At 35.2% G+C, this 25,577-nt stretch overlaps 1 protein-coding gene across 1 annotated transcript in view; it reads left to right on the top strand.

Moving 5' to 3' along the window:
• Nucleotides 1-25,577, top strand: part of CCDC178 (coiled-coil domain containing 178) — a 410,140-nt gene that overhangs the window by 95,209 nt on the left and 289,354 nt on the right. The window contains exons 11-13 of the mRNA XM_047086870.1: nucleotides 359-454; nucleotides 608-744; nucleotides 20,837-21,020. Of these exons, the coding sequence (XP_046942826.1) occupies nucleotides 359-454; nucleotides 608-744; nucleotides 20,837-21,020 (417 nt within the window). The remainder of the gene's footprint in view (nucleotides 1-358; nucleotides 455-607; nucleotides 745-20,836; nucleotides 21,021-25,577) is intronic.

A 25,577-nucleotide genomic window follows, 5' to 3' on the forward strand; every position in this document is an offset into this window, starting at 1 on the left:
GTTATTTTATACTATTTTTTTTTTTTTTTTAACCTTTATTTATTTTTGAGACAGAGAGAGACAGAGCATGAACGGGGGAGGAACAGAGAGAGAGGGAGACACAGAATCGAAACAGGCTCCAGGCTCTGAGCCATCAGCCCAGAGCCCGACGCGGGGCTCGAACTCCCGGACCGCGAGATCGTGACCTGGCTGAAGTCGGACGCCCAACCAACTGCGCCACCCAGGCGCCCCTATTTTATACTATTTAATCAATATTTATTAAGTTATGGTACCGACACAATTTGAAATATATTTCTTAATTTACAAAAAAATGGAGGAAGCTTCATAATTCATTTTTTTTCTGTATATTTTTTCTTAGCTAGACAATTTGAAAAAAAATTATGATCAACTAGCCTGGAAGAGAAAAAGTTATGAAAAGGAATATCTGGAAGCATTCAATAATTATTATGCAACAGTAAGTTGACCTTTTTCTACTTCCCCCTAGAGCTCTGTTCTCTGTTCCTAAATATTAACTCCTGCAACTAAAAGTAATGACATTATTACACATTTTTTTTCCTTTTTGAGATACATAACATGTATAAATGATTCTCTTATTCTTATCTTAAAGAAACAAACATGGGATATTGAGCTTTCTAATGTTGCAAAAGACCTTTCAGATATTTCAATTGCATATACTCATTCGGCAGAAGAAAACAGAAAGCTTGGAATTGATATTGAAACCATGGCAGGTCTTATCAATGACAGGTAATTTTGCAAATATAATTTTTATTTTGATATAATATATTAAATATGTTAAATATAATGTATCTCCTCATTTTACATGGATACATCTCTGGGGTGGTTTGGTGGTGTTTGTGTTTATCATCAGCTTAAATGTTGTTTATTTCTATTCTAAATGTTGCTCTTTAAAGCACTCTGAATCCCTTTAGAGATATCAAGTAGTGAAAAATGATCTTATGAGGAGTTTTTGCTCACTCATATCATCTCCTTTTGACATGTCCTCTTACACTCAAAGACTTTAAACTTACAGTATGTTTAATCAAGCTCCTGCTATCCTTTAGTCAACCCTCAATTCTTCCCAGCAACTACTAGTTTTCTTAGCTCAGAAACCTACAGGTTTTCTTGCTTTCTGTTTCTATTTCAACCCTCATATTCAACATATTAAGAAGAAATGTTTCACACACTAAATATCTTTTTATCTGTTACACTGCTCGATCAGCACCCTGGAACAAGCTATCGTCATGTCTAGCAAGAGCTTATAGTGACTTCCAAAGCTAGTTTACCTGCAGTCATTATGCTTCCTTTCTAATCCATCATCTACACTGTGGTGGGTTCATTCTTTTTTCTGTTTTTTGGTTTTTTGTTTTTTTTGACATAAGTATGATCAGTTCCTCTCCACACCTGCATTAATTTTAACAGGAATGAAGGGAAAATCCCCTCCTTAACATCTCCGACAAGGTCCCTGAATAGGCAGACATACCTGCCTCTGTTGTCTCATATCACATTTGGTTCAAATACTATAGCCTTGCTTCATCTTCTCCTATTTGCCACGTGTTTGCCAGCCCATATGGCATTTGTGTGCTATTTCCTTTTCCTATAGTATTTTTCCTGTTCCTTTTACCCAGCAAATTACTCTTTATCCTTAAGACACTTTTGGAGTGAGTTCTGAGAAGCTTTTTCATTGATTGTTAAATCAATGAAATCCAAGTTAAATCCAATTCATATATTATGTGTATATATGGCACACATACTTTTCTTCTTCAGATCTCTTGCCATATTTGCAATTTTTGTGTGCACATATTTGACTCTTGTTCATCTCCCTCAAAAAACGTGATCTGTGAGGGCAGACATAGGCCATGTCTGTATTCTCTTCATCACTGAATCTGCATCATCAAGCATGGTACATGACATACTGTGCTATCCAAAGTTAATTATTGAAGGGAAAGAAGGAACAAAGAAGGGAAAGGGGTAATGATGATATTTGATGATTGTATAGGAAGTTGTTAAAATTTCTTAGTGATCGTTTTATCTTTGGAAATGCTAGAATGAAACTATAAGATTTATCTATGTGTTGAAAAGAATTTTTAAAAGACAGCAAAAGGAACATTGTTTTCCAAAAGATAACTTAAAATTGTACTTGTTAATGTTACTACATTTTATTAAGAGAGCCATAGGAGAAAAAATAAAAATTCTGAAGCTAATGAGAAGACCCCTCTGGAAGAAAGGAAGTGTGAGAGTTAGCGTTTATGAGATTATCTTGCCAACAAGCATCTATCTCATCTTAGTGGTATACAAGTAGAAAGGTTTATTTCTCACTTGCATTGCAACTTAGCTGTGTCTGCGTTTCATGTTATTTCTACTTCTTAGATTTAGGGTGAAGACTCAGATCCTGCTAGGGCACATTGCTCTGGTAAGCACAGACTCATTAGTGAGATCACTTGATGACCCTTACAGCTTCCACAGGAAGATGATAAGTGTTTCTTTTGCTCACACTCCATTGAACAAAGCAAGTCATATGGCCAAGCCTGATGTCAACAGGGTGGGAAGTCTAATCCTCTTAAAAAGAGAGACAGTACATAATTGGGAATAGTGATACAGTCTATCACATGTAGTGGAAATGTAGCCTTGGTTATTGTAAAGGTATTCCAGTGTATACATTGTGCTTGTCCAGTTAATATTTTAGATATCACTTAATTACTTAACTTTTCTTTCAGATTTTCACTTGACATTAAAAAAATAAATGATGATTTTAACAGCAGATTAGTCAACAAAGAATTAGCGAAAGATTAGTGAAATCAAAGAAATTAAGAGATATACAGGTAAGAGTCAGGTCTACCACATGTTTAAGTGATGTTCCAAAAGACGAGAAGATAAAAAAAGGACAGAGATAGTATTTGAGGAGATAATATCAGTTCATATATGGCAAACATTTCTTACATTCGTGTTTCACTGGTGAGTCTCTCACTCTTAATAGTCGATAGGTAGGTAGGTAGATAGCAAGGTAGATAGGTAGGTAGGTAGATAGATAGATGCAAAAATAATTATTCATTTCGAAACTTTATTTGCTGTCACAAACTATGAGTCTGGAGTTCTGTCTTGTCCAGTAAGAGAGCGGACACAGAATTGAATACGAGAGAGGCTAATGTATGGGAGGAGACAAGGGCCTGAACAGGGGTTTCATCTTGACTTTATTGAGCTCACAAGGTATTGCCCACGTGGTGAACGTGAAGAAAACAAGATCGTACACACTTGGCAAAAGTGAAGAAAACAATCAGATAGTAATCATTAACTTGTGTGTGTAAGAAGCAAAGGGTCTGGGGGGGACAAGTGGAGTTTTTGATCCAAATAAAATAGTATATTGGCATCAGATGGAAAGTAATTTCCATGATATAACAAGTGATATAATAAGTTATTCATGATCCATTAGAATATCTTGCTACCTAACCTCAGGCGCTTTTGCCCGGTGGCGGCTGTCGGCCCTAAGCTTTCTAACCCATTTATGTAAGTAGAACCTGTTTCCCCACAGTTTGTTTTACTTCCAAATCTTCTAAGTAATTTTATAATTCCCTGTTTGATATAGATATTTACAGCTTATCTTTTGCTTTTTCAACATAGTGTTAATAGTTATTATTTTATCTAAATCTAATAATTTAAATATCTGTAGTCTTTGTCATTTATTTTTGCATCTTATTCTCCTAACTCATGCTTTTGCTATCTTTTTCCCTTGTGCTCTTGGCTATTTTTATTGTGTGTTGTCCACTTTCTTCTGGAAACTATTTGTGGAAAATCTTTGAGTCCTAAGATAAAATTGAGTTAACATTTGCAACCTTATATTTATGAGAGGGATTCTTTTTTTCAATTTTGCCCTTGTATATGCCCAAGACTTTTTTCATTTCCCAAACCATGATATTCATATAATTTTTACAGATATTCAAATAATGTATTTGAGGTTTGTATAACAACGTAACAAGAATTCTATTATATTATGTTGGGAATAAAAGGACATACAATTAGTGTCATTATGGATGAAAAAACTCAGTAACATATTAGTAGTTATTTTCTCTATTTACTGAAATGATTTTAGGTTTTCAATCTGTTTTTGCACTTTTTTGTATTTTCTTTTCTACAAAAAATACACATTATAACAAGAGTGCAAAAAGATCATACAAGATTCTTTCATTTTGAAAGCACTGGAAGTTTTGGTAAAATGGAGCTTTGGATATCTGTAAAAAACTCTATTATATGGGTGTGTCATGATTTTTTCATAATTACTCTAATATTTACTTTTAGGTTGTTTTTATTTTCATGACATAAACATTGTGGCAATTATTTTTCAGAAATCTTAGCTTTTTAAAATTTCAAGTAGATTTCTGGAAGTAGATTGGCTATAATGCTTTTAAATTCCTAATACCTTTAAAAAAATAAATTTCTAATACCTTTCTAAACCTACTTTCCAGAAAGACTATGTCATTTATTGAAGCTGAGCAGTACATAAGCTTGTTCTGTGATGTACTTGTGCTAACATTGAGCGCTGTGTTTTTTCCAAGTTGATAAGTGAAAAAATACATCCTCAATGTTGTTTCAAACTTCCATTTCTTTGATCACTAATGAGGTGGAATATTTATATATCCTCTATTGAATTCTGCTTTTTCTAGAGAATTCTTGTGTGCTTCCAAGGAAAAAATAAAGAACCTGGGATTCAGAAAGGCAAAGTGCCTTTTTGAAGTTCTCACAGCTTAATACCACTGGCATTTGAAACATGATTTTCTGTATTCAGATTCAGGATTTTTTTACCTTCTCTTATTTTTTTTTTTTGCAATTTAATGTGATTTCAATTTAACTGATGTTTAATAAATGTTCAAATATGCTTGACATATTATTCCAATAATAGCAATCTCAAATAGCAGCCTTAACATTAAAATGCAGTTGTCTCAGGGTACAGGTAAGATTATGCTGAATTGCACTTTGGCTTTGTGGCTAGAGCTTAGAGCAAATGCTTGATCTGACTTGTGTGTCTGTCTCTGTGTGCATGTGTGTGCGTGTGTGTGTGTGTGTACATGAACACACATTTTTATGTGGCAGGCAGGTAGAGACAAACACTGAGGGTAGGGAACTAACTTTCGACTCTGCTGAAGACCATGGAAATGCACCAAAGAAGCTGTATGGTCAGATTCTCTTTTAAAGATATCACTTTGGTGGTAATTGAATGAGTTAAGCTTTGAATAACTGGTTTGATGGTGGTTCCAGACACTAACTTGGGAAATATACGGAGGAAAAACAGAAAGGTTGGAGGGAAGATGTTGATATGTTTGGTTTGGAATTGTGTATGGCATGATTCAAGTGTACGTGTCTAGATATCACTCTGATGGATAGGTCTGAAATTGAGGGAAGATGTTCATGGAGATGGAAGTTCCATGTTAAATGTAGAAGTGCTTTAACTTGGCAAGCAAAATTTTCTATGTCTACTACTTCATTTACTGCTTGAAAATTAGAATTTTTATGAGGTAGAAATTTTGTGGGATAAATTATAACACCAAGTTTTATATCAGTGTAAGGTAGAGTTTCCTCCGTATCTGATAGGGTAGAATCAAGAAATATTAATGGCTGTAAACTCTTATCCACTAACAGAAACTGCTTTCCCATTAATTAGAAAATGAAATCTAAATTCAACAAAAATGAATAAAGCACCAAATATTTTTGACATTTATTAAAATTTATCTTACTTATTTTTAAAACTTTTCCAGATTTATTGAAGTATAACTGAGAAATATAATGTGTATATATTTAAGTTGTGCAAAATGATAGATTTTTAATTAACGTTTTGTTTTTTTAAGATCAGATAGGGTCACAGGAAAATTGAGGAGAATATATAGATATTTCTCATATACCCCTGGTCCCTATACATGCACGGCGTCCCCCATGATCAACATCCTTCACCACAGTGGTATATTTAGTACAATTGATGAGCCTACACTGACAGAACATATTACCCAAAGTCCATAATTTACATCAGTGTTAACTCTTGGTGTTGTACATTCTAGGGTATTATGCAGTAATACCCTAGTAATGCAGTAATAATGGTATTATACAGAGTATTTTCATTGTCCTGAGGTCCTCTATGCTCTGTCTACTCATTCTTCCATTCCTCCCATCCAGACTGTGACAGCCACTAGTTTTTTATTGTCTTCATAGTTTTGCCTTTTTTTCAGAATGTCATATAGTTGTAATCATATAGTATGTAGCCTTTTCAATTGGATTCTTTCACTAACTAATATCCATTTAAAGTTCCTTTATGTCATTCATGGCTCATTTTTTATAGCACCAAATAATATTCTGTATCTGGGTATACCACAGTTTAAGCATTCACCTACTGAAGAGCATCTTGGTTGCTTCCAAGTTTTGGCAGTTATAAATAAAGCCACTATAAATATTTGCGTGTAGGTTTTTGCATGGGCAAAAGTCTTCAACTCCTTTGGGTAAATACCAACAAACAATTGCTGGATCATATGATAAGAATATGTTTAGTTTTGTAGGAAACTGCCAAACTGCCTTCCATAGGGGCTGTATTATTTTGCAATCCCAGTAGCAATGAATGAGAGTTCCTATTGATTCACATCCTCACCAGCATTTGGTGTTGTCAGTGTTCTACATTTGACCATTCTAATAGGTGTGTAGTGATATCTTCTTGTTTTGATTTGCATTTCCTTTAATGGCATATGATTTGAAAATCTTTTCATATACTTATTTGATATTGTTCATATACTCATCTTCTTTGATGAGGTGTCCATTAAGGTCTTTGACCCATTTTTAAATTGGATTTTTTTTTCTTTCTGTTGACTTTCAGAGTATTTCATATGCTTTGTACAACAGGTCTTTATTAGATGTGTCATTTACAAATAGTTTCTCCCAGTTTGTGGCTTCTCAATTTTTTGACCTTGGCTTTCACAGAGCCAAAGGTTTTAATTTTAACAAAGTCCAGCTTATCAATTAATCTTTCCATGGGTTGTGCTTTGGTATTGGGTCTAACAAACTGTTGCCATATCCAAGCTCACCTAAGTTTTATCCTATGTTATCTTCAGGGATTTTATAGTTTGCATTTTACATTTAGGTCTATGATCCATTTTGAGTTAATTTTTATGAAAGAGGTAAGGTCCCTGTCTAGCTTTATTTTTTTGTCTGTGGATGTCCAGTTGTTCCAACACCATTTGTTGAAAATATGATTTTTGCCCCACTTGTATTGCCTTTGCTTCTTTGTCAAACATCATTTGGCTCCATTTCTGTGGGTTATACACTATACATTATAGGAGATACAGACAATAATACAAAGGTCAATTGTTTTTATTATTTAATGGTTAACAGAAATAGCGTCGTATATCTTTATTTTTACTTTACGCAGTGATTTTATAGTCTTTTGTTTATGACTAGTAGACTAATAATATAACCATATGCTTATGACTGCCTTTATAATCAATATTTGTACTTAAAGAAAATGTAGACCTAAAAATCAAATGTAGGTTTGCAAGTGTGTGCATGTGTTTGTCCATGCGTGTGTGTTTGAGTCCTGAACACCTGCTTTATATGAAATACTGTTTAAGTGCTGGGGATATCATTTAAACTTACATTCTGCTACATAGATACTAAATATTTGATAAATTTTCAAAAATTCAGTCACCGATACTCTTGGGAGGAAGAAAAAAAGTGGATAATGTGCTAGAATGACCAGGCCAGTGAAGAATTGGGACCTCTGCTTTGGCAATGACCTCCAAGGACACTGCTGTCTCTTGAATTGAGACTTTAATGAAGAAGCTTTGCCAGCCTTGAGCTGTTCCAGGAAAGAAGTTGCCAAATAGAAGTAATGGAACACACAAAAGTCCTATGATGGATAAAAATTTCGTGTGTTCTGGAAACAGAATGGAGGCCACTGTTTCTAGAAAATTGTATGTGGGCAGAGTAATTCAAGGAGATGAATGTTCCAAGGCAGACAGGGCCCAGATACTGCAAGCCTGTAAGTGGGCTGTGATAAAGGAATGTGGGTGAAACATCTAATGCATTTAAGGCATCTTACATCTTATTTTAGAAAGATCTGTGGGCAGCTTACTGCAGGACGGACTTTGGTGCATATAGAAGGACGCCGGCTCTTTTGGTCACTCAGAAAAATTATAATGATGATATAGATCAAGGGTTTTTTTCAATAAAAATGGTAATAGCTGAATTCAGATATATTTTAGAGGAAGTACCAATGGGATCTTTTGACAGATGGAATATAAGATGTGAGGGGGGGAAATCGTCAGGCTACTTGCTGAGGTAACAAGGGCTTGCGGAAAGTCTGAGGGGGATTTTGGAGAAGATATAATTATGTGTCTTCAGGCCATATTAAATTTCAGATTCTTATCAGCTCTTCAAATAGAAATGAGAAGTAAATATTAGATAGATCTATAGCACAGAAATGAGGAGGACATAAATTTTGAGTCATAAAGTTAAACAAAAGGACAGGATACTATGTCTAAAAAAGAGTATGTAGATAAAAAAGTAATCAGAGTTTACTTTTCTTGCAACACTGATAATAGAGACTGTAAGACACTTATAAATGGAGCATAAATAGGATATACATCCTTTAAATGCTGCATTGTGCTGATGAAAAAGTAAAGGAAATCCTCAGAGGGCAATGCAAAATAATAATAATAGTAATAATAATAATGGAAAACCTGTAAGTTAAATTTTTAGTTGATATTTGGCTTCTCTAAAAATATGAATTGAAAAATGACTTTGCTGATCTTGGCAAACAGGGTGATTAAATTTTAGTGTCTTCAAATAATAGGCCATGGGCCATGGATCTGTGCAAATAAGGGAACTGGGCAAAGTAAGAGCATTTGAATGGGCAGAGCAGAAAACATATACCCACAAGCAAAGGCAGAGATAAGAAAGTGTGTCTGTCTAAGCCTGGAGCCTGGGTAGGAAACAAGAGAATGGTATGGCTATTTTTGACACTTGTTTGATGTTTTCATTTATACCATCTAGGTGATCTTGTAAGGCCCCAACCAAGAAATTATCATTTTAAAAAGCGATCTTACCTTGATAAATATTCTCTAGAGAAATAAACAGGCAGAGGCCACACAAGATTTTCTCAAATAAAGCTTTTAAAGCTCACAGGGGTGCCTGGGTGGCTCAGTCGGTTAAACATCCCACTCTTGTTTTCCGCTCAAGTCATGATCCCTTGAGTTTGTGAGATTGATCCCTGCCTCTGGCTTCACGCTGACAGCATTGAGCCTGCTTGGGATTCTCTCTCTCTGCCCCTCACCCACTCGCACACATTCTCTCTCTCTCTCTCTCTCTCTCTCTCTCTCTCTCTCTCTCTCTCAATAAATAAACATTAAATGAAGATGATCTCACAAAATATGAAACAATAAGGGAAAATAGAACATGAATGAGAGCAGAAATAACCAGCAGTATATTTACACCCACAATAATTTCAAATGACAGTATTAGATTAAATCTGCCTAAGTAAGTTTAAAATGATTAAAGGGAACAAAACAAACTAATAGAACATTATCAAAACAATTCAGGGAGGTTTGAAAAAGAATTCACCAAAACTTGTAAAGCTTAAAACTGGATTCATTTGGATTAAATATTTTATTAATTAAATACCAAATGCAGCTGGGGGAAAAAAAGAATCAATGCTCTTGGAAACATGAAGAGGAACCCGGAATGCAGTACAGAGAGCAAAAGAGACAAAAATATGGAATAAATATTAAGTATTACGGAGAATAGAATGAGAAATAGAGAATGGGAAAGCAATATTCAAAAAGACAATGGCACATAACAGTCTTTTGAAGCGTGAATCCTTAGATTCAGGCATCATGATAAATCCCAAGAAGATAAACTCAGAAAACGTTAATTTTCTTTATACTATAGGTTACCCATATTGGAAGGAACAGTTGAAGATATGATGCATTTTGTCAAATGTATTCTACAGTGCTAGTATCTGCAAACAGCTCTCCTGCCTCCTTAAATTTAAGTGGCAAATGGTACTTCCTCTTTAAGGCTAGCACGTCCATCAGTGCTCTTGATCTTAATACCTTTTGCCCTGATCAGGACATAGTTTATCCTTATAGCTTCTATTTCTGACATCTTTGTTCATTACTTTCTTCCTTCAGGCTATATTCACCATTAACCCTCTTCCAGCCTAAAGTGAAGGCCTTGTCTTCATTCTAGTTGTATCTTTGGCAATCACACAGTAGTTCCCTTACATTCTCATTAAAATTTTCACGTAGTTAGCAATATTTGCTAGATTATTAACAGTATTTGCTTGACTGTTAATCACTTTTTGACCCTCAGCAGTCTGGCTTTTGAAACTCCAATGCTACCAAAATTTTCTTACTTAATTTAAAGACAACTACAACAATGAATATCTTCCTTTCTAAATTCATGGAGTGTTTTTTTCATGTTATTGCAATATCTTTTTCCACCCTATGTGAACCAAGCATTTGTGTCTAATGCCCTCTCTGATGCTCTCTCTTTTTGAGATTCAGCATGTCATTCTCTTGGTTCTGCCTTTAACTCTATGAAGCTGTTCTCTCTAGGAATTCGACAGCAGCTCTTTTATCTCTGCTTGTCTCTCATAGATAAGCTCAGAGTCCTAACTGCAGCCCATGTACATCCTTGGTCTGCTCTCAATTCCAGAAATTGTATCTACTCTCATTATTTTAACATGTCATATTTTTCTTCACTTCTTAATCTCTATCCACATCTTCTATTTCTCCTGATAGAATTGTTTTGGATACCTACTCTCTCCTGCAGTATCACATCTTGACACCGTTATCCACCAAGTTACTTACTTCAGGCATCATCCTATATGCCTCTCTATCTGCTTATAGCCAGCATCCTACCAACTTCTTTAAGTCTTTCTTTTAATTATTTTTTAATGTTTATTTATTTTTGAGAGAGAGACACACACACAGTGTGAGCAGGAGAAGGGCAGAGAGGGAGGGAGACAGAATTGGAAGCAAGTTCCAGGCTCTGAGCTGTCAGCACAGAACCCTATGCAGGGCTTGAACCCATGAACCACGAGATCATGACCTGAGCCGAAGTCGGACCCTTGACTGACTGAGCCACCCAGGTGCCCCAAGTCTGTCTTTTAAATGATCTTTCCTTTCTGTCTGTTTTAATTACCAGTGACCTAAATCATGTGCTGATTGTCCCTTAATTGGAATATTAAAATGGGATTCCAATTAGTCTACCTTACTCCAAGGTACTCTGAGGGCTCACCCTCAGATCTATCATATACAGCATTACTGGTGCAAATTATCTACAAAGGATGAAATGTTATTTCCTTTCAGCATCTTAAAAAAGTTTGAGTCTCTCTACCAACTACAGGATAAAGTCTTGTCTCCCAGACTGATGGATTAGACACTTTAATCTGTTACCTATACAACTTCAGACTCATCTTGCACCACTCCTTTTTGTGATCTCAATGTTCTACCTTAGTAAAATACTAATATATCCAAACTCATATTATTTTAAACTTTAATCTTTGTCTCTGGTATTCCTCTGATTGAAATTCTCTTCCTTTTCCTACTCTTCCTCCTCCTCTTTTTTCTGGCTTAAAAAAAAATATGATGAAGTGATCATTCATACAATAGCTCAGACATTAACTCTTCCCAGATGCTTTCCCTCTTAGTAACTTCCCCTATCCCCAAAATATGGTGGTGTTAAGTACTTCTGTTTATTATTGTACTTATGATCGCACAGAGATGTGTGTGTGTGTGTGTGTGTGTGTGTGTGTGTCTTTTTTCCTTTACGAGAATATAAATCGTGAGTTTAGTTTTAATTCATCTTTATATCCCAGTCACCTAGGGTAGCACTTGGTATGCAGTCAGTTCTCATAAGTATTCATTTAACTAACCCTCACTGAATGCATACACTTTTCTCCTAGGACTTGTCACACTATGTACAGTTACTGTTGGTTTGTTTATTTGTGTTTCCTCTTAGCTAAGCTCCTGGCTTTAGGCATTGTCTGTGCTTGTATGTGTCTGTGTACTTGTCTGTGTTTTTCTCAGTAGGTGTTAAATAAATCACATAATGAACTAATGAAAGCTGAATATAAAAATTTGTTATCCTTATTTCTTGCTTTGCTTCAGTATCTCTGTGCTCCTAATCTCCTGGCTATATGTTTAATTCTAATGTCATTTGTGATATCTTATTTTGCTCCAAAGCAATATTAATGGTTATTTACCCTTTTTGTCTTTTTTTTCTCATTGTCTTCCATTTCATTAAACCAGATGTCACTTTAATGAAGATCCATGCTGTTACATACTTTTTAATTAGCAAAAAACTATTTATTAAATCACTTGTATATGTTGCTCAACATATATAAGTACAATATATATATATATTTTTCTCAATTTATTTAAGCTTAATCTTGATAACAACCTTAATGGTAGGTATTATTAAGCAAATTTTACATATAAGTAAATAGTGTATGAAAGCACCACCCCCCAATTACATTAAGGACAACAGGATTTGAATGTAGGTCTGTCTGAATCCAAAATTTGTGTTCTTTCTCAGAAATACTGCCTCTTTACCTTCATTGGTAAGTCTTGATTCCTGTATCTGGCATGTTACAGCAGACTATGGACATTACATTTACAACTTAGAAAATATGTAAAAAGTTTATTACTTTATTTAATTCTCCATCTGTATTTGGGTATACCCACTGCTTTCTCCAAAGAGCTCTGTTCTTAGTCTTTTATTTTTTTCTTTTTTATTCTTCCATTACCCAAATCACTTTTCCCTTAATCCCAGCTTCTTTTTTCCTTAAGTCTAAAAATTATAATAAAAACTTTTAAAGCAAATCACTGACACTCATACATCTTTTGAATATCGTCATCAAAAATTTCCAAATTTGGACTGATACATATATTCTAAGATTCCTTTAGAATACCATCTCACTATTTGATGTCATTTCCAACTGTTACACTATTTGAATAAGTTACATAATTAATTCAATATATGATCTATTGCTTGTATATGGTTCATTTTAAAAATGGCAACACTGAAAGGTAGATGCCATATTTGTTAACAGACTTTGTTCATGACTCTGTGCATACAAATATTTGCAAGAGCTTTTGGTGATAATGATGCATAATTGTTTACCTTGTAGTACAGTGTGTAATTAGTAATTTTGTCTTTCAAATGAGCCAGCATCCTTTAGAAATGTAAAAAACCTTTTACATATGGGACATTTGACTTGAGCAAACAACTTCACTTGATTACTTATTCATGTGATAGGCAGGCTTCAGCAACGTAAATCAAAGAAAATGAACTTGTTTAAGATGATTCGAAATTGATTAATTTGTATTTAGTTTGCTTGAAGTTAACTGTGTGGTATGAATTTCTGTATAGCTATTTTCTTACATCCAAGCTCTGTAAAATATTCAGAATATCTACTCCTAATGCTCTACTGTTCCTCAAGCAAGACAGTGCCATTGTAACTGCACTGATCCAAAGATGGGGTTGATAATCGAGGGAAATGAGCAAAAAAGCTATTGAACACCATAAAGATTTACTGGTATATTTTATAGAATGTGTTTATCAAGAGTTAACAGGGTAGTGATTTATTCGTGGAGATAGCAATTAGAATATTATTGAAGTTGTTAAATAGCCTGGAATACTTAGAATGAATCCACAGGGTACTGTGTCTTTCATACTCGCTTAGCTATATCTTACCAGCCTATTAATTTGAGTTACTTTGCAGGAGTATAGAATATGATTTTTTTTCAGCATTTAACAGCATGCTTTCCAATGAATATTCTTAAACTATTTTGCTTCTACTTTTTCAGCTATTGAAAGACAAAAAGCTGTATGCACCATTCAAAATTAATTACCAATGTTTTAGCCTACTTTAGACCTATTTGTAAGAAATTAAAATTTCACAAATAAATTACTCTTCCCATGTCTGTTCTCTCTCTCTCTCTCTCTCTCTCTCTCTCTCTCTCTCTCTCTCTCTCTTCAGAGGCAATCAAAACCCGAATTTGTCTGTGTTCAGTATGTGTAAGAACTTGGATTCTCAATTTTTAGACCTCCGTATTCCCAACAGTCTTTTCTTCCATATCATATCAACCACCTTCTCTTACAATTTTACCCCTACATCTTCTCATTTCCAATAACAGAGTCACCTCCTGGTTTCAGTTTTAAGAATCTACTCTCTCACAGCTGACACCTCTCTTTCCAGCTTACTTATTCTACGAGTACCCTCACTCCATTATTTGACACTTTAAGATGATCAGTCTGTTATCCCTACTAGATGTGTATATCCTACCTTCTTGTCCTTCCTTCTCTTCTCACAGAACCTAGTTATATCTGACTAAAAATAACCCTTCATTTAAATCACCTTCAAGTTTTATTTCTGTGACTTGAAAAGCCCTATCATTGAACTGAAGCAGGATCCAAACAGCTGCATGTGGCTACAGTAAGACACAGCTGAGATTAATTAATCTCACCATGGGTGGATCCTGTTTTGGTGGGCCCTAAATGTTACAGAATGTGAGATCTCTTTATGAAAAAAAATACAAGCTTATGAATACAGAATTCCCACAACCAATTCAATGCCACTTGACAAAGGGTAAATTACATTAGAAAAAGAAAATAATAAATTTTGGTTAGAATATATTATTTTCACAAACTTTATTCAAAAATGTACAACCATGTGAAATGCCGTTACACACTCAAAGGACTTCACAAGGGGTTGGGGTCAGTTAGAGGCCCTCATATCTAAGCTTCATTAGCAGTGCAATAAATTTGCTGCCGAGTAGAACTTAAAGTATGTGACTATGAATCTCAAGTGACATTCAGCACTACCAAAAAATTTTTAGAGTGTCCAGCTTTCCTGACCCCTATTTCACATCTTCTCACGCTCTTCACTCCTAATACCCACATCACCCTCATTTTATTTATTTGTTTATTTATTCATTCATCCTTTCAAGTTTTTATTTAAATTCTAGTTAGTTAACATACAGTGTAATATTGGTTTCAGGAGTAGAATCTAATGATTCATCACTAACTACAACACCCAGAGTTTATCAGCAGTGCCCTCCTTATTCTCATTTTAACACTAATAATCTTTTCAAAACTTAATAGAGAATACAGATGCAGTCAAATGAGAATTAACCTCTTTTTCTTGCCAGCCTATTTGCATCTGTCTTTACATACTCTATATTCTCCTGTATTAAATCTAATAATGGAAGCAGCTCTGAGAGTGGAGTTCCCATCACCCACACACTTTCCAGGAGGATGCCATTTGCTTTTACACACTCGGGCTTTGTAGCTACAGTTATTTCCTCTTTCCTGTGAACTATTATTACTTCTCTCTAATAGCATACGAACATTACATAATATTGCTCATCTTAGGAAAGAAGCAAACTCAAGATAAAATAGAGCTCTAAATCCCAGCTCTACCCTTCTGTTCTTTATAGCAAATCTTAATTAAAGTGAACATTCCTGTTCCCATAAACTCACATTCTGTTTTCTATTCAATCCATTCAAATAAGAAATTTCTCAAAGTACCCCATTCTAGATCTAAAGTCATATTTTAAAGTTAATTTAAAGGTACTTTCATGTTTTATTTAGTTTTTTAAAAATTATATGTACTTAAAGTTTACCTCATGATGATTTGATATACATAGTGAAATGATTACTAGAGTCAAGCTAATTAGCACACCATCTTCTCACATAGTTAACGTGTGTGTTTGTGTGTGTGTGTGTGTGTAATGAGAGCACCTGAAATCTGCTCTTTTATCAAACTCCAAGTGTTTGATACCATAATTTACGTAGTCATCATCTCATACATTAGATCTCTAAATTTATCAACCATTTATTGAGTTTTGCTTGATAATAATATCTGATGGCATTTGGGTATCATTTCATGTAGGTAATCTGTTTTTTCTCTTGGAAAACTTATGAATTTTCTCTTCCCATTTCAGAGTGCTGAAACTTTACAATTCCGTGTCTGGGGGTGTGTGTACTTCTCTGCGTTTAATATATCTAGTTTAACATTTTGTAAGACTTTTCATTTTAGTGACCCATGTTGACTTTTAGTACTGGAAATTTTTCAGATAAAATTTTGTTATATATACTTCCTTTCTATTTTTTTGTTTATTTATTTTTGAGAGAGCGTGCATGAATAGGGTAGAGGAAGAGAGAGAGAGGGAAAGAGGATTTGAAGCGGGCTCTGCACTGACAGCAGAGAGCCTGATGCGGGGCTCAAACTCACAAACTGTGGGATCATGACCCAAGCTGAAGTCAGACGCTCAACTGACCCAGCCACCCAGGCTCCCCTTCCTCTCTATTTTTAAAAAAATTTTTCAGCTTTATTGAAACATGTTTGACATAATTCTATATATTTGAGGTGTAAAATGTGATGATTTGATACACATGTACTTTGTGATATAATTACCACCCATCAATCATTTTCTGTCATTACTGTGTTATTCTCTTGTGGTGAATATGATTAAGGTCTATACACTTAGCACATTTCAAGTAAGCAACACAATATTATTAACTGTAGTTGCCATATTATACAGTAGGTCCTCAGAGATTATTTATCTTACAACTGAAGGCTTACACCTTGACCACTGTCCTTCCCATTTCCATCACCACTCAGCCCTTGTTAAACATCATTCCACTGTTTTTTATGAATTCATTTTTGTTGTTAATTATTTCACATTCCACATGTAAGTGATATTACATAGCATTGATCTTCCTCTGTCTGGCTTATATCACTGGACATAACTGTCCTGTAAGTCCATCCATCTTGTTGCAAATGACGGGATTCATTCATTGTTCCTTGTAACTGAATAGTATCCCGTATATATGTGGAATTTTCTTTATTTATCCATTGATAGTTTGTTTCCATATACTGGCTATTATGAATCATGCTGCAATGAACATAGGAGTACAGATATCTCTTCAAGAAATTGATTTTGTGATTTTGTTTCTTCAGCTATATATGTAGAAGTGAATGTTGGATCATATGGCAATTTTGTTTTCAATTTTTTGAAGAACCCCTAGACTGTGACCCATAATGGGTATACCATTTTACATTCCCACCAACAGTATACAAGAGTTCCCTTTCTCCACATCCTTGGAGCATTTTCTGTCTTTTTGATAAAAGCCATCCTAACTGATGGGAGGTGGTATCTCATTACATTTTTGAATTGCATTTCCTTGGAGATAGTGATGTTGAGCATCTTTTTCACGTAGTTGCCATTTTTATGTCTTTGGGAAAAATGTCTATTCAGGTCCTTTGCCCATTCTTTAGTTGAGTATTTTAGATTTTACCTACTGAGCTATATAATTTCCTTATATGTTTGGGATGTTAATGTCTTACCACATATGGTTTGAAATATATTTTCTTTCATTAAGTAGGTTGCCTTTTCAATTTGTTGATTTTTTTTTCTGTGCAGTAGGTTTTTAATTCGATGTTATCCCACTTATTGATTTTTTACGTTGTTTTGTGTGCTTTTGGTGTCAAAGGCAAAAAATAATTGCCAAGACAAATGTCAAGGAGACTTTTCGCTGTGTTTCTTCTGGGAGTTTTATAGTTTTAGCTTTTGCATTTAATTCCTTAATCCTTTTCAATTTAATTTTTGTCAGCGGTGTAAGATAAGGGTCCAGTTTCATTCTTTTGCATGTAGCTATCCAGTTTTCCCAACACCATTTACTGAAGAGATGATTCTTTCTCCATTGTGTGTTGTTGGCATCCTTGTCAAAGTTTTTTTTTTTTTTTTTTCCTTGGGTTCTTCATTGTGTTCTACTGGTTTGTGTGTCTGTTTGTCATGCCAGTACCATAGTGCTTTGATTACTATAGTTTGTAATACTATTTGAAATAAGGAAGGGTGATACCTCCAGCTTTGTTCTTCTTTTCTCAAGATTGCTTTGGATTTTTGGGGTATTTTGTGGCTCTATACAAATATTAGGATTTTTTTTCTGTCTCTGTGAAAAATGCCTCTGGAATTTTCATAGAGATTGCATTGAATCTCTAGATTGCTTTGGGCAGCATAGACATTTTAACATTATTAATTATACCAATCCATGAACACAGGATATCCTTCCATAGCTTTGTCTTCCTGTATCTCTTTCATCAATGTTTTATGTTTAGTGTCAGTGTATAGATCTTTCTTTCACATCCTTGATTAAATTTATTCCTACATATTTTATTTTTGATGCTATTGTAAATGAGATTGTTTTAATTTTTTCATATAGTTCATTGTTAGTATATAGAAAGGCAGATTTTTGTATATTGATTTTGGTTTCTGCAGCTTTACTGAATTTATGTATTAGTTCTAATAGTTTTTTTTTTTTTTTGATGGAGGTTTTAAGGTTCTTTTTTTTTTTTTTTAATTTTAACGTTCATTTATTTTTGAGACAGAGAGAGACAGACAGAGCATGAATGGGGGAGGGGCAGAGAGAGGGAGACACAGAATCTGAAACAGGCTCCAGGCTCTGAGCTGTCAGCACAGAGCCCGACACGGAGCTTGAACTCACGGACCGCGAGATCATGACCTGAGCCGAAGTCGGACGCTCAACCAACTGAGCCACCCAGGCGCCCCCAAGGTTCTTTCTATATAAGATCATGTCATCTGCAATCAGAAAATTTTACCTATTCCTTTCTGATTTGGATACCTTTTACTTCTTTTTCTTGCCTAAATACTCTGAGACTTCTAGTACTATGTTGAATAGATATGGTTAAGAGTGGGCACCTTTGGCTTGGCTTTTTCCTCATGTTAGAAGAAAAATCTTCAGCTTTTTAATTTTTTTTTCTTTTTTTCAACGTTTTTTATTTATTTTTGGGACAGAGAGAGACAGAGTATGAACGGGGGAGGGGCAGAGAGAGAGGGAGACACAGAATCGGAAACAGGCTCCAGGCTCCGAGCCATCAGCCCAGAGCCTGACGCGGGGCTCGAACTCACGGACCGCGAGATCGTGACCTGGCTGAAGTCGGACGCTTAACCGACTGCGCCACCCAGGCGCCCCTCTTCAGCTTTTTATAGAGTATGATGTTAACTGTGGACTTGTTATTCATACATGGCCTTTATTATGTTAAAGTACACTCTCTCTATATACAATTTTTGAGAGTTTTTATCATGAATTGATGTTGAATTTTGTCAAATACTTTATCTGCATCTATTGAGATTATCACATTTTTATCCTTGATTCTACTAAAGTGGTGTATCACATCTATTGATTTATGTATTTGAACCTAATTTGTTGTTGAATTCAGATTGGTAGGATTTTGTTGAAGATCTATATTTTGTTGCATCTATATTGATCAGGGATATTGGTCTATAATTTTCTTTTCTTGTAATGTCTTCATCTGGCTTTGGTTTCAAGGTAATACTGGCCTCTTAAATTGAGTTTGGAAGCTTTCCGTCCTCTTCAGTTTTTTAGAAGAGTTTGAGAACAATTGGCATTAATTATTCTTTAAATGTTTGGTAGAATTCATCAATAAAGCTATCAGGTTGAGTGTTTTTTTTTTAATTAGGAGTTTTTGATTACTGGTTCAGTTTTCCTATTCATTATTGGCCTGTTCAGATTGTCTAATTTTTCATGATTCAGTCTTGGTAGATTGTGTGTTTCTAGGAATGTATTTCTTCTAGGGTATCCAATTTGTTGGCATATAATTATTCCTAGTAGTTTGTATTTCTAAGTTGTCAGTTGTAATGTGGCCCTTTTTATTTCTGATTTTATTTATGTGAGTTTTCTCTTTCTTTTTTTCATGTAAAGTTTTGTCAGCTTTGTTTACATATGTTTTAAAAACCATGCTTTTTTTGTTGTTGATCTCTTCTATAGTTTTTGGTTTAATGCAATTGTTTCAGTTCTGATTGTTGTTATTGCTTCTCTTCTCCTAACTTTGGGCTTAGTTCTTATTTTTCTAGGTCTTTGAGATGTAAAGTTATGTGGTTTGAAATCTTTCCTTTTTCTTAATGGAGGCATTTGTTATTATCAACTTCCCTTTTAGAACTGCTTTTTGTATGTTGTGTTTCTATTTTCATTTATTTCATTTTTTAAAAAAATTTCTTCTTTTCCTACTGGTTGAGTTCTCAGTCTCTTGTCTTTTCTTCCTAATCGTAGTTCGTACCTTTCTATAAACCTATAGACTTCAATAGTAAGTTGGTGCTTTCACAAACAAGTACAACTCAAAAACCCCTGCTGTGATGCAGTGGACCTTGCCCAGGTAGCACATCTGGTGGAATACCTTTGGCTAGTTTCTTGGTTACCTCATTTGTGTATGTATGCTTTTTACATTGTATGCCTCAGTGTGTGTATCTGAAAAAGTTGGTATCCAATCTTAAAATGATATTAATGTCTTCACTCTTTTCTTCTATTGACTCTTTTCCTTAGCTGGGGGTTTTCTTTTTGAATGCTTTTAGTTTTTGGTTTTCTTTTGTTTCTCTTTTTCATGGACTGGATTTTTCTCATACTTGATTATTATTAATAATAATTTATATAATATTAGAAAGAATGGATTGTTTTAGAAGGAAGGGATGAATGTTCTGAAAACTGAGCATTTGAGGTACCTGCCTTTCTTATTGATACACTTATCCTTCTGAGATTGAGCACAACCTGACAATTAAGAGCAGCCAACAGGAAAAGCAGGAAAATAAATGGAATTTTGGGTCATATTTTTTATATTCAAGATTTAGTTAAGTATCTGGTTATTTTATACTTTAGGCAACATAAAATAGGACTTTGTTCCTTTTTTACTACTATTAAATATATTTGCCTCAATATATACCTTCTTGGAATAATCTTGTCAATCCTTTTGCTTTGTTTTTTATAGTATAAGAAAAAAATCAGAGTTTGAGTCTGAAATCCAATCTTTGATGAAACTAAGGGGAAAAAATGATGAATTTATTAAGCAACTCTACAGGCAAGCTTATCACCTTGGTGCTATTTTCCACCTAACCAAATTTAAAACAGAGGAATTAGAGGACAAAATAGCAGAAGTGAGAAGAAAATTCAAGGTTTGTATCTTTGTGTTCTTCTAAGTTGTAAAAACAAAGAGGGGGGTGATTAACCTGAATTTTATTGATTTATTGATGATAATTTGATTTTAATTTAAACTATACTAGTCTTTTAAAACAAATTCCTCCTTCTGGTAAATCTGAATAAAATCATTTGTCTTCAGAGGCCCAGAATATATAGAAGAGGAATGAGGCTCAGTGTAGCTAACCAACACTTACGTCTGCTTTTTGCTCTTACTGACTTTAAACTACCTTGGTCACCAGAATAGTGGTGCTTGGTTTAAACTCATCCTGTATATATACTGTATAAGAGTTCTTGCCTATGGTTGGAAGAAGGGATGCTGGGAAGTGCCCTTGCACCCTGCGTAATATAAGAAAAGGGAGGCCTGCAAGTTACTGAATTCCTGAGTACCACATAATTAGTAGACCACAGTGCTGTGGAAAGAACTGCTCATAGGCCTCAAACCTATTCCTAAGTGAGAAATATGATAAATAGCCACTCCATGCCATTTGGCATAGACACTGGCAAAGGCTACTCCATTTTGCCACATGTAAGGGGCCACTTTATGTTTGTTTGTTTACTTATTTATTTATTTAATTTTAATTTAATTTGTTATCCAGTTGGCTAACATACAGTGTATACCCTGTGCTCTTGGTTTGGGAGCTAGATTCCCGTGATTCATCGCTTACATACAACACCTAGTGCTCATCCCACCAAGTGCCCTTCACCAATTTTCCCCTCTCTGACCCCCACCTTCAACCCTCAGTTTGGTCTCTGTATTTAAGAGTCTCTTATGGGGGCGCCTGGGTGGCTCAGTCAGTTGAGCGTACGACTTCAGCTCAGGTCATGATCTCACAGTTTGTGGGTTTGAGCCCCGTGTTGAGCTCTGTGCTGACAGCTCGGAGCCTGGAGCCTGCTTTGGATTCTGTGTCTCCCTCTCTCTCTGCCCCCCCCCCCGACTCACGCTCTGTCTCTCTCTGTCTCAAAAATAAATAAAAACATTAAAAAAAAATTAAAAAAAAAAAAAGAAATCCTGCCACTTGCAGCAACATGGATGGAACTGGAGGGTATTATGCTAAGTGAAATATGTTTGTTTGTTTGTTTATTTTTATTAACTTATTTTATTTTTTATTTTTAAAATTTACATCCAAATTAGCATATACAGCAACAATGATTTCAGGAGTAGATACTTAGTGCCGCTTACCCGTTTAGTCCATCCCCCTCCTACAACCCCTCCCATAACTCTCAGTTTGTTCTCCATATTTATGAGTCTCTTCTGTTTTGTGCCCCTCCCTGTTTTTATATTATTTTTGCTTCCCTTCCCTTGTGTTCACCTGTTTTGTCTCTTAAAGTCCTCATATGAGTGAGGTATGTGATTTTTGTCTTTTTCTGACTGACTAATTTCACTTAGCATAATACCCTCCAGTTCTATCCATGTAGTTGCAAATGGCAAGATTTCATTCTTTTTGATTGCCCAGTAATACTCCATTATATATATATATATATATATATATATATATATATACATATATATATATATATATATCACATCTTCTTTATCCATTCATCCATTGATGGACATTTGGGCTCTTTCCATACTTTGGCTATTGTTGATAGTGCTGCCATAAACATGGGGGTGCATGTGTCCCTTCAAAACAGCACACCTGTATCCCTTGGATAAATGCCTAGTAGTGCAATTGCTGGGTCACAGGGTAGTTACTGTTTTCCAGAGTAGCTGCACCAGCTTGCATTCCCACCAACAGTGCAAAAGAGATCCTTGTTCTCTGCATCCTCGCCAACATCTGTTGTTCCCTGAGTTGTTAATGTTAGCCATTCTGACAGGTGCAAGGTGGTATCTCATTGTGGTTTTGATTTGTATTTCCCTGATGATGAGTGATGTTGAGCATTTTTCATGTGTTGGTTGGCCATCTGGATGTCTTCTTTGGAGAAGTGTCTATTCATGTCTTTTGCCCATTTCTTCACTGGATTATTTGTTTTTGGGGTGTTGAGTTTGATAAGTTCTTTATAGACTTGGGATACTAACCCTTTATCTGATATGTCATTTGTAAGTATCTTCTCCCATTCCATCGGTTGCCTTTTATTTCTTTGTGTTGTCTGATGGCTGAGGCTAAGACTTCCAATACTATGCTGAATAACAGTGGCGAGAGTGAACATCCCTGTCTTGTTCCAGACCTCAGGGGGAAAACTCTCAGTTTTGCCCCATGGAGGATGATATCAGCATGGGATCTTTGATATATGGCTTTTATGATCTCCAGGTATGATCCTTCTATCCCAACTTTCTTGAGGGTTTTTATCAAGAAAGGATGCTGTATTTTGTCAAATGCTTTCTCTGCATCTATTGAGAGGAGCTTATGGTTCTTGTCCTTTCTGTTACTGATGTGATGAATCACACTGATTGTTTTGCAGATATTGAACCAGCCCTGCATCCCAGGTAGAAGTCCCACTTGGTCGTGGTGAATAATTTTTTTAATGTATTGTTGGATCCAGTTGGCTAATATCTTGTTGAGGATTTTTGCATCCACAGTCATCAGGGAAATTGGTCTATAGTTCTCATTTTCAGCGGGGTCTCTGGTTTTGGAATCAAGGTAATGCTGGCTTCACAGAAAGAGTTTGGAAGGTTTCCTTCCATTTCTATCTTTTGGAACAGCTTCAAGAGAATAGGTGTTAACTCTTCCTTAAACGTTTGGTAGAATTTCCCTGGAAAGCCATCTGGCCATGGACTCTTGTTTTTTGGCAGATTTTTTTATTACAATTTCGGTTTCTTTACTGGTCATGGGTCTCTTCAAATTTTCTATTTCTTCCTGTTTCAGTTTTGGTAGTGTATTTGTTTCTAGGAATTTGTCCATTTTTTCCAGATTGCCCATTTCATTGGCGTATAATTTCTCATAGTATTCTCTTATTATTGTTTTTATCTCTGCTGTGTTGGTGGTGATCTCTCCCCTCTCCTTCTTGATTTTATTTATTTGGGTCCCTTCCTTTTTCTTTTTGATCAAACTGGCCAGTGGCTTATCAATTTTGTAATTCTTTCAAGGAACCAGCTTCTGGTTTCACTGATATACTGTTTTTTTGGTTTCAGTAGCACTAATTTCTGCTCTATTCTTCGTTATTTCCTGTCTTTTGCTAGTTTTGGGTTTTTTTTTAAATTTTTAAAATGTTTTTATTTATTTTTGAGACAGGGAGAGACAGAGAATGAACAGGGGAGGGTCAGAGAGAGAGACACACAGAATCTGAAACAGGCTCCAGACTTTGAGCTGTCAGCACAGAGCCCAACGCGGGGCTTGAACTCACGGACCGTGAGATCATGACCTGAGCCGAAGTCGGCTCCTTAACCGACTGAGCCACCCAGGCGCCCCTGCTAGTTTTGGGTTTTATTTGCTGTTCTTTTTCCAGGTCTTTAAGGTGTAAGATTAGGTTGTGTATCTGAGATCTTTCTTCCTTCTTTAGGAAGGCCTGGATTGCTAAATACATTCCTCTTATGACTGCCTTTGCTGTGTCCCAGAGGTTTTCGGTTGTGGTGCTATCATTCTCATTGACTTCCATAAACTTTTTAATTTCCTCTTTAACTTCTTGATTAGCCCAGTAATTCTTTAGTAGGATGTTCTTTAGTCTGCAAGTATTTGTTACCTTTCCAAAATTTTTCTTGTGGTTGATTTTCAGTTTCATAGCTTTGTGGTCTGAAAATATGCACGGTTTGATCTCAATCTCTTTGTACTTACTTAGGGCTGATTTGTGTCCCAGTATATGGTCTATTCTGGAGAATGTTCTATGTGCACTGGAGAAGAATGTATATTCTGCTGCTTTAGGATGAAATGTTCTGAATATATGTGTTAAGTCCATCTGGTCCAGTGTGTCATTCAAAGCCATTGTTTCCTTGTTGATTTTTTGAATAGATGATCTGTCCAGTGCTGTGAGTGTGGTGTTGAAGTCTCCTACTATTATGGTATTACTATCGATGAGTTTCTTTATGTTTGTGATTAATTGATTGATATATTTGGGTGCTCCCACCTTTGGCACATAAATGTTTACAATAGGTCTTCTTGGTGGATAGACCCTTCATTATGATATAATGCCCTTCTGCATCTCTTGATACAGTCTTTATTGTAAAGCCTACATTGTCTGATATGAGTATGGCTACTCTGGCTTTCTTTTGTTGACCATTAGTATAATAGATGGTTCTCCATCCCCTTATTTTCAATCTGAAGGTGTCTTTAGGTCTAAAGTGGGTTTTTGTAGACAGCATATAGATGGATCTTGTTTTCTTATCCATTCTGCTACCCTATGTCTTTTGATTGGAGCATTGAGTCCATTGACATTTAGAGTGAGTACTGAAAGGTATGAATTTATTGCCATTATCATGCTTGTAGAGTTGGAGTTTCTGGCGGTGTTCTCTGGTCCTTTCTTATCTTTGTTGCTTTTGGTATTTATTTATTTATTTATTTATTTATCTCTCTCTCTCTCTCTCTCTCTCTATATATATATATATATTTATATATACATACACATACATACATATATACATATTCATCTTTTCTCCC

This window comes from Lynx rufus, unplaced genomic scaffold (genome assembly GCF_022079265.1).
Source record: "Lynx rufus isolate CCGP_SWC_20201006 ecotype Redwood Valley unplaced genomic scaffold, mLynRuf1.p SCAF_22, whole genome shotgun sequence".
NCBI classification, from domain to species: Eukaryota; Metazoa; Chordata; class Mammalia; order Carnivora; family Felidae; genus Lynx; species Lynx rufus.